Genomic DNA, 12263 nt, shown 5'->3' on the forward strand with positions numbered 1-12263 from the left:
TCTGCTTCATTTTGCAGTGCTTGGTGTGTCAATATTAACAAGAGGAGCTGCATTATGTGTGGTGAGGTAGAAATATCACTGCTTGACTTCAGGACCTTCTGCAAGGATTGCAAGGAGCAGAGCTCTGATACCCGCCTTTCTCTACTCTCAGCTCTTAAAAAAAATCTTCATGCTCAGGGAAACCTGGAGATAGATATAGATATAGATGATATAGATATAGATGATATAGATATAGATATAGATATAGATATAGATATAGATGATATAGATATAGATATAGATATAGATATAGATATAGATATAGATATATTATATAGATATCAATATTGAGATATAGATAGATATAGATTATATATAAATATAGATAGATATAGATTATATAGATATATAGAGATATAGATTTACAGACATAGATATAGATAGATATTGATATATAGATAGATATAGATAAGATTATATACATATATAGATATAGATTGTATAGGTATAGATATAGATATAGATAGATTAGATAGATATAGATTTATAGATAGATATAGATGTTATAGATATAGATTATATAGACATAGATATAGATGTTATAGATATAGATAGATATGTATAGATATGGAGATATAGATTAAATAGATATAGATTTATAGATCTAGATGTTATAGATACAGATATACATAGATATAGATATATAGATAAGATTATATAGATAGATATAGATATAGATTGCATAGGTATAGGTATAGATAGATGATATATATAGAGATAGAGATATAGAGATAGAGATAGAGATAGAGATAGAGATAGATATAGATGATATAGATGAAGATAGATATAGATATAGATATAGATATAGATGATATAGATATAGATATAGATGATATAGATAGATATATCCCACTGCATTTCAATGCTTCTGAGCATGGTACATCTGCAGTGTGCTCTGTGGGAGGAATGTCTCTGCCAAAGCTTTTTCCTCTCCCTCTCAGTGCCCAGCCAATGTCACCCTGTTCTTCTAAGCCTTCTGATGTCTACATTTTTGTAATGGAGTTCTCACACACTTTTATGTAAATAATGATTGGTTTTGCATCCTTTTCTGGAGGAGGAGAAATTTGATGGACTGTTGGTTTGACCAGTGTCATTGGAGGGGTGGCAATTGTCACCATGATATTTTATGAAAAATCCCTTTGCCAGGATTTTTCTCCTGGGAAGCTGGGAAGCTTCAGCTTCTCCCTGTTGTGCTACTTTGGAATGAGATTTGGAGAATTGTTTATCCTAACATGTGAATTGTTTTTACTTAATGACCAATCCCAGTCCAGCTGTGTCAGACTCTGAGTCAGTCACGAGTTTTTATTATTTATTCTTTTCTAGCCTTCTGTCTGAATCCTTTCTCTATAGTTTAGTATAGTTTTAATATAGAATAGAATAGAATAGAATAGAATAGAATAGAATAGAATAGAATAGAATAGAATAGAATAGAATAGAAATCAGCCTTCTGAGAATGTGGAGTCAAATTCTCATCTCCCACCTCGTCCTGGGGACCCCAACAACACACCAGGCAATTTCATCCTCCAATCCAAGGTCACTTTTGGAATTCTATGTATATCAAGGTCAAGAAATAAACTTCCCTTTTTTACCTTGGAGGTTCCAGTGTGCGTGTTGTTCTATTTTGAGTCCTATTGCAACAAGCCCCTGCTCCTGCTGCAGTGAGATGTGTTTCCCCAGCATCCATCAGCCCAAAGAGAGCTCTTGTGGCTTTATTGCAGCCTCTCTGGGAGCACTGATTGCACTGTGCTTAATGGCTCTGCACAGATCCAGCTCCAGATGAGTTGCTCTGAGTGCCTGCAGGGGAGGTCAGCCAAGGGCATGGGTGATGGATCTGGGACTCCTGCCTGCCTGGGCAGGGCTGCAGAGCTCTGCATGCAGAGGGGATGGGAGAACCTGGGCATGGTGAGACACAGACAGCCCTGCAGCCCTGTTGTATTTGTGGGGTGCCCCAGTGAAGGGAGGAATGATGAATCTGACTCCATGCTCTCAGAAGGCTGATTTATTATTCTATGATACTATAATATATTAAAGAATACTATATTAAAGAATACTATACTAAAGAATACAGAAAGGATACTTACAGAAGGCTAAAAGATAATAATGAAAACTCGTGACTCTTTCCAGAGTCCCGACACAGCTTGGCCCCGATTGGCCAATAAGTCAAAATAATTCACAGCAGAATGCAATGGAACAATCACCTCTGGGTAAACAATCTCCAAACACATTCCACATGAGCACAACACAGGAGAAGCAAATGAGATAAGAATTGTTTTCCTTTTCTCTGAAGCTTCTCAGCTTCCCAGGAGAAAAATCCTGGCAAAGGGATTTTTCAGAAAATATGACAGTGACAAGACTCTTGTGGACTGCATTAAGGTTAGAATATACTCTGCAAGGAAAGGCACATTACTAATTTGAGTGATACTTCAGTGCTCTAGGATAGTGTTGAGCAACTTGTGCTGCTTCCACTTGAATTTGAAAGGCCTTGGTTTATGTCCAGGCAGCTTTCACTGCTCTGATTACTCATTGCAGTTTAAAAGGCTGCCTGCATCCAATAGAGGTGTGTTGTATCTGCTGCCCAAGAGGCAGCAATCCTTCCAAAATGTGTACAGGTGTCCTGCATGGCAGGGATAAGCATTAGGGTCTGTGCAGCAAAGGCTGCACTGCAAACCAGGCCAGCAGGCACTGCAAGAGAATGAGAAGAAAACATTCACACTAAGCTGCAGCCAGAAAAAACAAGGTGCAGGGCTCAGGAGCAGACCCAAACGCAGCATCCAGAGCAGTGTGATTAATTACATCTCCTGTGTGTGGCTCGGCATGGAGAGAGCCAGCAGTGGCTCCTCCTGCAGCCCGAGTGCCCTCTGCTGTCACCACCCAGGGACCCAGCTTGAGGAGTGATTTGCAGAAGATTTCACAACTTTTGTGAAATTTGTAAAGCCGGTGTGCTTATTACAGCGCCGGATGCATTTAAAGGATTGGTCCCCTTAAATGACAAGTGTACCTCTGGGAACTCCAGATCCTTTTTAATCTCCCTCTCTAATCCATATGCATGCAATTTCACAATAGGTTCATACATATTCATTCTACTGATTTCATGTTATATTTGCCGCTAGTTTGTTTTTTTTTTTAATCAGAAAGAACTCCTGGGTCATCCTACTCTGTCTCCTGCAGCCTCTCTGTGTCTGTTTCAGATTTCAAGGGGCTCTCCCTTGTCACTATAGGACACGAAATAACAAAATGCTGCTCTTTTCCAGGTAAAAAAGGAGTCTTTAATATCTGACTCCAACATTTATAGATTTCCAAAAGTGACAGTGGATTGGAGGGTGACAGTGCCACCTCTCCAATGGCACTGGACAAACCAACAGTCCATCAAATTTCTCCTCCTCCAGAAAAGAATGCAAAACAATAAGTTGTCTGTGAACCTTTGCTTCACACACTGCTGTGTGAGGAGCTTAGCTCTCCGAGCAATCCTTGTGCTCACCAGGGTCTGTGAGACTTCCCAGCTGAACTCACTGTAGCTGTTCTCTCTGCAATTCCAAAGTGTGTCCCCAGTGTGGCATTCACATTCTCTGAAAAATCCCTTCAACCCAGGATTTTTCTCTTGGGAAGCTGCGAAGCCTCAGAGAAAAGGAAAACAATTCTTATCTCATTTGCTTCTCCTGTGTTGTGCTCATGTGGAATGTGTTTGGAGATTGTTTACCCACAGGTGATTGTTTCATTGCATTCTGCTGGGAGTCGTTTTCACTCTTTGGCCAATCAGTGGGGACTCTGGAAAGAGTCACAAGTTTTCATTATTACCTTTTTAGCCTTCTGTAAGTATCCTTTCTGTATTCTGTAAAAGCTGCACTAAAGGCTAAGGGTGGGTAAAGCAGCACTGCATGGCAGTGTGTGCAGGGGTAAGGGAAGGGAAACAATTACATTCTGAACAGATTCTGGTGCCTCCTGGGTCAGAACTGATGTTGAACTCACAGCAGAGCTAGTGACAAATGACCTGGGAGGTGTGCAGCAGGGCTGGGCTCTGCAGAAGCCTTCCTGTACCTTCAATGAATTCCCACTATGTTTGAAATGCACTTGTGCTTGCTGTTACACTGCCCACTAAATGCTTCCCATGGGTGCAGGGTGCTGGGAAACAGAGCACATTCCTCTTTCAGGGACACCATGGAATTACACACAATGACTCCTGCTTTAGCAGAGAACTGGCTGACACGCTCCACATAGTCAGAAAACAGATGCTTGAGCACAGGGGACAAATACTCAGACAAAAGAGGAAATCCACACAGAATTGTGTCACTTTATTGTGTTTGCCTGGACTCTGAGGTGTGTGTGGCACCCAGGAGCAGCTGTGCAGAAAGCCTGAGGATGCAGCATGCACAGGGTCCAGGTGGGAGCTCCTTCCTTTGCCCGCAGGCAGCAGCAGCCACTACTTGTGTAAAGGGCACTTAAATGGCAGCCCAGGGAGGGAAGGCAGACACATGGACACAAAAATATACTTTCTTTAGGCAACACCAGCTCTGTTAGGGGATGCTCTTCTGAGTGGAATAACTAGCAGTGTCACCCTGTTCTTCTAAGTTCTTCTAAGCCTTCTGATGTTTACATTTTTGTAATGAACTTTCTCACACACTTCTCTGCAGATAATTATTGTTTTGCATTCTTTTCTGAAGGAGGAGAAATTTGATGCACTGTTGGTTTGCCCATTGTCATTAGAGAGGTGGCCCTGTCATCCTCCAATCCACTGTCACACTTTTGAAAATCTATAAATGTTGGAGTCAGAAATTAAACACCCTTCTTTTTACCCTGGAGATTCCAGTGTGCGCGTAGTTTTATTTTGTGTCTTATAGTGACCCTAGCAGGGACAGTCTTGGTTCAGGAAAGCTTAGGGGTCTGTTCAGGATGGGGCACACAGCCCTGAGGGTTGTCAAGAAGCTCAAGTGGGAGTGGGCTGGAGTGCTGTCTTGTCAGCAAGCACAGGGCAGAGGCAGATGTGTTTTCTTGCAGACATGGCCAGCAGAAGTGGAGCGAGGCCAAGAGCTGTCTGTGTCCTGCCAGGAGAGTCACACTAGATGACCAGGAAGGGCTAAATGAGTTTATTTTCATTTGTTTCTGGACCCTATTTCAAATTTTTTCTAACCCAGTACTCTAAATTGTTGTAATCTCTTTCTCTGTCCACCAGCAATTACTCTCAGATGCCATGTCTCTGAGGGAGCCAAAGGAAGCCCCAGGGCTGGACATCAGACATGTTTCTCTTCCCAACACTTCCCTTGATAAAAAGATGCTGGGAACAGTGTAAGAGAAAAGGATTCAACCTCTCTTGCTTTGCATTATCACTAAAAATGAAACTAACAGTATTGACAGCCAAGCTAGAGCCCCTCTGTGGTAAAAAATGTTATCTTTTTATAAATGGAAGAAGCCAAGGTTCTCACTGCAGGTCATGGAAACAGCTGAGCACAGGGCTCTGGGTTTCCCTGGTATGTTTTGAGACACGGGGTGTGTGGCTTTCTCTATTCTTTTCTTTCCACTCTAACTTCCAGAAAATATACTTAAGGAATCCCTTCAAGTTAAGGAGTGCCCAAGTCAGGGAAGCAGGTAGGAGAGATGACTCAGGCTGGGTGCTAGGCATTAGAGACTAACAGAGATCTGCAGGGTTTTTTGGTGATCTCTTGTCTGACAGAGAACACCAGTGCAAGTGGTGAGGTGCATTCCCAAATTCATTCACATTTTTGCACAGCCCTCTTGAGGTGGTGGCTCCTGGCACACCTTGCACGCACATTCCTATGCAGGAAGGCCGAACGCTCTACAGCCAGCAGCAGCACTGTGCAGAAACCATCCAAAGGCAGCGGGATGGATGCCCTGAGGGAGGTGAGCTGCAGCGTGCAGGTCCTGCTGAGCAGGGCTATGGCTCCAGGGTCACGCTGCTGCCGGTGACGCGGGCGCCGTACCAGCCCTGCCAGAACAGCGTGTCCTGCCCGCCGTGCTCAAAGCGCACAAAGCGCACCCCGGGCCCGTAGCTGCAGAACGTGTGAGAGATCTGTGGGACAAGGGGCAAAATGGTTGTTAGGAAGTGTCAGACCACCACAAACTGATCATTGTTCAGTGCACAGAGCCCTCACAGCCCCACTGGGCACAGGCAGACATGGGTAACAGTGGGGGTATTTACAGTGGGAGAAGCTTTGATCCCATTGTTCGCTCCCAGTTGGACATTGCGTGTCCAGTTCTGGCCCCCCAGTTTAGGAAAGACATTGAGATGCTCGATCACATCCAGACTGGAGAGGTCTGGGAACACAAACCCTGTGAGGAACCACTGAGGGAGCTGGGGGTGCTCAGCCTGGAGAAAAGGAGACTCAGGGGTGACCTTGTCACTCTGCACAGCTCCTGAAAGGTGCCTGTGCTCAGCTGGGGCTGGGCTCTGTCTCCAGACAGAGACAGAACCAGAGGACACAGCCTCAAGCTGCTTCAATGGAAATTTAGGTTGGATGTTAGGAAAAAGTTTTTCATGGAAATAGCAACAAAGTTGTGGAATGGCTGCTTGGGGAGGTGGTCGAGTCCCCATCCCTGGGTGTGTTTAACAAAGCCTGGATGTGGCACTGGGTGCCAGGGTTTAGTTGAGGAGTCAGGGAACAGGTTGGACTCAATGATCTTGAAGGTCTCTTCCAGTCTGGTGATTCTGTGATGTCTCCTGCACCTTACACCTGCTAGTGGTGACTCAGCAAGTTTCCTGTAAAGCAACCTCCCTTTTCCTTTTCCAATCACAGGGTCATGGCTCCAGAGAACACATGACAGAGCCTTCTCCTCCCCTTGGAAAATTCTGCTTTAAAATATTCCTGATTCATGTAGGTGGGGTGCCACCTGCTGAGCCCATACCTGTAACTCACCTCAGTCCAGCTGCCATCATTTCCCTCTGGGATGGTGACAGTGTCACTTTTGTACTCAGCCAGCACCTCCTCATTCTCAGAGAGCAGCTTCACACACAGCTCATAGAGGCAGCCAGCATCACTACGTCCTGCATACCTGCAGGGAGAGCCCAAGGTGTTGGCATTACCTGTAAGAGCTCTGCAAAGGCTCCACCACACTCACCAGGTTACTGCAGCCTTGCTTTGAGATGGAAATCTGCAATGGTTCTGAGCCCAGCCCACCACCTCCCCTCACTGACCACAGGAACCTGAGCTTGGGAGTTCATGTGCTCCAACAGTTTAAAGCCTGTGGGAGCTGCCTCTGAGCCCCTGTCCCACATCCAGTGTCCTGGGAGCTGAGGTTTTATGGCCAAATATATATATTTATTTATATAATTTTTATATAATTTATATATATTATATATATACATTTATATAATTTTACATATATAATATAGTTATGTATTTATGTATATTTATATTTTAATATTTTAATCTATTTTACATATACTTTTATGTATTCTGATATATTTTTTTATTTTTATATATTTATATATAAAATGTATTTTTTATTTTTAAGTATTTTAATATATTTTAATCTATTTTTAATAATTTTTCTATTCATAGATTTATATATATCATATATATTTATTTATATAATTATATATATAATTTATATATATTTATATAATTATACATATATAGAATATAGTTATATATTTATGTGTATTTATATTTTTATATTTTTATATCTATTTTATATACAGTTTTATATATTTTAATATAGTTTTATATCTATTTTACATATTTATATATAAAATGTATTTTTTATATTTTAACTATTTTATATTTTTTATATTTTTATATTTACAGATTTATATATTTATTCATTTATATAATTTTATATATATAATTTATATATATTTATATAATTTTACATATATATAATATAGTTATATATTTATGTGTATTTATGTTTTCATATCTATTTTATACATAGTTTTATATATATTTTATGTATAGTTTTATATATATTTTATACCTTTATAAATAATATAGATTTTTTTATATTTTTAAATATTTGTAATATTTTTAATCTCTTTTTTATATTTTTTTATTTATAGATTTAGATTGATAGATGGATAGATAGTCTATGCCCTCCCTTTCTTCCTTATCTTTCTTAACCCTCTGCCTGTCCTCGGAGCCTTCCTCAATACTTACCAGTCTCTTACCATGATTTTAGGCTGGCTTGTATCCATCAGCTCTTCCCAGTAGCCCTCAGCCCTAAGGTCAATCACCTGAGCCTTTCGACACCACCTGAAACACAAGATGCCAATTGGGGTCACATTCCCTCCTGGGAGAACCAAAAATGCCCCCTTTCCTGAGGGAGAGAAGAAAGCAGCCTTACTCATAAGATGTGACAAAGTATTTATGGACTCCTTCACTAGGAAATTCTTTTCCAAAGTCCCCTGGGAGCTCTTCAATTTTCCAGCCATCACCTCCGTTCTCTACCTCTCCCCAGTGCTCCAAGCCTTCTGCAAATGGCAGAAAAGAGACTTGGATGAGTCCTGTGGATGAGGGGAACTTGACCATCTCCCACTGGAACCTTTCTCTGGCTTGTGAAAGTTTGATATTAGACACAGCACTGATTTTATATGTAGATGTTTGTTAAATAGAGGTCAGGCAAAAACCTTTAGTTTGACTAATCACACCTAACTTTAACATTCCCAAAAAGTGGCTGTGTATGTGTGGGTCTAAGAAAGTACTCCAGGGAAAGAATTTAGGTATTCTGAATAGTGTCACAGCACACAAGGACTCTAGGGACAGATGCTGATTGCTTTGTTTCCAGGTTTTCTAAAGCACTAAGTGGTATTTTCTGAAGCAGTAAGACCTTAAACATCAGGGTCTTCAAAAGGCAAACCTGGATGCTGGAAAAGCTTGCAGAAGGCCACTTGTAAACAAAACAGGGAAGCTGTGTTGATGCTGCTTTGGTCTCTGATGTGTGTGAAATTGTTGCTGCTTGGGTTCTGAGGCTTGGTTACTGCTGTTTATTGCCAAGCAGCTTATAGCCCTGGCAAGTTAAGGTCACAGATTCAGAATGATGGCACATGTGGTGTGTGCCCAGTCTCTAACCTGGGCTGAGGTGAGGAGGGAAAAAACCTGATTGGCCTGAGCTGCTCCAAGGAGAGAATCCTGAAGGGCTTGGTGAGCAGAGGGCAGACTCACCCCTGAGCTGGGAAAGGCTTCATCTCTCCTGTCATGGCTTGGCAAGAAGCAATAGAGAAACAAATGCCACAGCCATTGCTGTGTTGGATGGTTTCTACAAAGGACATCTCTGTGTCTCAAACATGATTTAGATCGTTGCAGAGGTTAGATAAAGTGAATGTTATGTAAAAGCCCTTTGCAAAGGCTGATTATCAAGGGGTTTTGTGCTCATCAAATGACTTGGCTGCACAGATTGAGTGACTTGACTCTTGGCAAGGAGAAAATTCTGCAACCTGACAGGAACTAAGATATATTTTCAAAGACTAGACACACACAATTCTCAGTGACTGGTCATCTCTCTAACACCTTGAACCTTGTTGTGATGTCTCTCAAGGGCTGATTATCAAGGGCCTTTGCTCTCATTAAATTATTTGGCTGCACAGATTGAGTGACTTGACTCTTGGCAGGGAGGAAATTCTGCAACCTGACAGCAACCAAGATCTATTTTCAAAGACTAGATAAACACAATTCTCAGTGACTGGTCACCTCTCTGAGACCTTGGAGCTCGTGATGTCCCTCACCTTCGCCACATGGGTTCTTGATGAGATTCCTCCTTTTCTTACTGAGGAAGTAGAAGCTTTGCCAGTTCTCCACATCTGACTCTGCTCTGGTGAGGCCTTCCTGCTGACACTTCAGGATCCACAGGGCAGCTCCATCCACCAGGTTCCTCCACTGGCAGCAGACCAGGCGGCACACCAGCACCAGCTCCACGGCGGGGAGGGAGGCCAGGATCCGGAGCAGGACTGCCTCAGGGAGGGACTCCATCCCTCGGGCAGCTGGGCACAGCTGTCTGAGACAGGGTGGAAAGCAAGGGTGAGGGTTTCCCACCCTCAGCAATGCCAGACACTGATGCAGTGGGAAAAAAGGGGAAATGAATATGTTATCTGTCACAGACATATTTTATAAAAAATACTTTCATTAGGATTTTTCTCCTGAGAAGCTGAGAAGCCTTAGAGGAAAAGAAAAACAATAACCATCTGCTGCTGTGAGATGCAACAGGTGCATCTGTGATTGGTCCACGCTGGTTGTTTCTAATTAATGGCCAATCACAGTCAGCTGGCTCAGACTCTCTGAGAGTCACGAGCTTTTGTTGTTCATTCTTCTTTATTCTTAGCTAGCCTTCAGATGAAATCCTTTCTTCTATTCTTTAGTATAGTTTTAATATATAATTTCTTTTAATATCATATATATGATAAAATAATAAATCAGCCTTCTGAAATATGGAGTGAAGATTCTCATTTCTTCCCTCATCCTGGGACCCCTGCAAACACCACCACAGTTATTTGAAAGTAGGATTTTTGATTCCTAGCCTCAAGGTCTCCTGTTCCTCATTACGTTAATAGCCTGAAGCAGATTACTATTTGTTTATTCTAAGTAAAAGCCTTGAATTAAATCTGCCCACAAAATATATGTATTTGACCACGGAGTTTGTTCATTTCCAGGCTGGAATCAGTCCTTCCAGAATCTCTGTTGCTGCAAAAATCAGCTTCCTAGTAATGATTTCCTCTGCAGAGGAAGGCACAGGGGTGCTTGTTCTGCCTTTAAGAACATCCCTGACAACAAATGCTGCAAAGCAGTACTCAAATATCAGTGTTAAGCTTCTTGCCAGCCACCTTTGCAGTGGTTCATTCCATATCTGACATTCTTTTCCCTCAGAGTGCTGGCACTTAATCAGGAGCCTGTATAAAGTAAAGGTCTGAGCATAACTGAAAATAACTCAGCTGATATTCTCTAATATTCTAATGTCTACGGCCCCATTATTGAAGGAATAAAGTCAGAAGTGTTTGCTCTAACTCCATGTGCTAATTCTGAACTCCAAGCAGCTCTCTGCTGCCCTGAGGCCCAGGTGCAGGTGCTGCAGGACTGTGGCAAGATGAGTGTGCAGATTCAGAGCCCATGGCATCTGTGAGGCATGCACTGTGACACTGCTTTGATGTCAGCTGAGTCCTGGTGCTGGGAAACGGCTGAGATTGCAGCAAACTGCATGGATGCAGCCAAACTCCTCAGGAATGACTCATTAAACCTGGGAGAGCACTAAGAACAGAGGTGAAATACCCTGGCATGCAGCTAAACAAAATACAGCAGTGCCAAACCTGGCAAGGAAGGGAAGAAACTGGAAGCCACTGCTGTAGCAGCATCCTACATCTAGACGTTCAGATGTGTCCTCTATCTGCACTGCACCCAGCAGGGGCAAACTGTAATTTAAAACTCCCGGACAGAATTAGTGATTTCTTATTCTCCCCACACTTCCAACCCTCAACCACAGTCCCGACGGCCAAAACGTAATTTTTTAGAAGCAGGCGGGAGGGATCATGCTGGTTTCATCTCGTACAGGAATTTCAGAAGCCCCTCCTGCTCCTTGCGTGCTGATAGAGCGCTGCTAGCCAGGCTTCCTCCGGCACTCAGGAGAGAGACGGAGGTGCCTTTTCTTTCCTTTTTCCTTACCTTTCCTTTTCTTTTTCCTTTCCTTTTTCCTATCCTTTCCTTTTTTCTTTTTCCTTTCCTTTTTTATTTTCCTTTTTCCTTTTTTCTTTTCCTTTTCCACCCCAGCTAAGCACCCAAACCGTCAAGACTTTACATTACGGACACGCTCCGGGCAGCGCGCATCCCCTGATGAGTTCGGGGCACTCGCGTGTCCCTCCTCTTTCCCCAGCCCGGGAAATCCGCGGAGGCTCAGGGGGGACACCGAGCGCTCTTACCTGAGCCGCAGGGGCCGCTCCGAGCTGGGCTACGCCGAGCACGGCTCACGGGGCTGGGGCGCCGGTCAGAGAGAACCGGGACTGGGCAGAGAGAATGGGACCGGGCAGAGAGAACCAGGACGCGGCCCCGCCCTGTTCTGCCCGGGTCTGGTCAGAGAGAACCGGGACCGGTTAGAGAGAACCGGGACTGGGCAGAGAGAATGGGACCGGTCAGAGAGAACCGGGACCTGCCCCGCGGCCCCGCCCTGTTCCGCCCAAACGTGGTTCCGCCCCGCCCCAAGGCGGCGGCCCCGCCCCAAAGCGGCTTTGCCCTAAAGCAGCTTTGCCCTAAAGCAGCCCCGCCCCAAAGCAGCCCCGCCCAAACGCAGCTCCGCCC

At 43.5% G+C, this 12263-nt stretch overlaps 1 protein-coding gene across 3 annotated transcripts; it reads right to left on the reverse strand.

The window, feature by feature from the left end:
- LOC131092502 (F-box only protein 2-like) lies at positions 1 to 11967 on the reverse strand. Of its 3 annotated transcripts, XR_009115500.1 has the most exons (7): positions 11888 to 11967; positions 9710 to 9978; positions 8332 to 8458; positions 8145 to 8240; positions 6906 to 7041; positions 5791 to 6061; positions 1 to 183 (listed from the first exon to the last, which is right to left on the reverse strand). XR_009115500.1 is itself a non-coding variant. In XM_058039189.1 (6 exons), the coding sequence occupies exons 2-6, from the start codon at positions 9951 to 9953 to the stop codon at positions 148 to 150; spliced, it is 639 nt and encodes a 212-aa protein (XP_057895172.1). In that variant the 5' UTR covers positions 9954 to 9978; positions 11888 to 11967; the 3' UTR covers positions 1 to 147. The 3 variants fall into 3 exon arrangements, 2 of the variants coding, with proteins under 2 accessions (XP_057895172.1, XP_057895171.1); XM_058039189.1 differs by lacking the exon at positions 5791 to 6061; XM_058039188.1 differs by lacking the exon at positions 1 to 183 and having other exon boundaries at positions 4236 to 6061.
- Between the last annotated feature and the right edge of the window lie 296 nt (positions 11968 to 12263).

The sequence above is a fragment of the Melospiza georgiana genome, chromosome 22 (genome assembly GCF_028018845.1).
Source record: "Melospiza georgiana isolate bMelGeo1 chromosome 22, bMelGeo1.pri, whole genome shotgun sequence".
Lineage (NCBI taxonomy): Eukaryota > Metazoa > Chordata > Aves > Passeriformes > Passerellidae > Melospiza > Melospiza georgiana.

Coding starts and splice junctions, on each gene's coding strand:
- LOC131092502 (XM_058039188.1), bottom strand. CDS start 9,953: ATGGAGTCCCTCCCTGAGGCAGTCCTGCTCCGGATCCTGGCCTCCCTC. Junction 7,042..8,144: donor AAAATCATGGTAAGAGACTG/GTAAGTATTGAG, acceptor CTCTCCCTGCAG/GTATGCAGGACGTAGTGATG. Junction 6,062..6,905: donor ATGATGGCAGCTGGACTGAG/GTGAGTTACAGG, acceptor CTTGTCCCACAG/ATCTCTCACACGTTCTGCAG.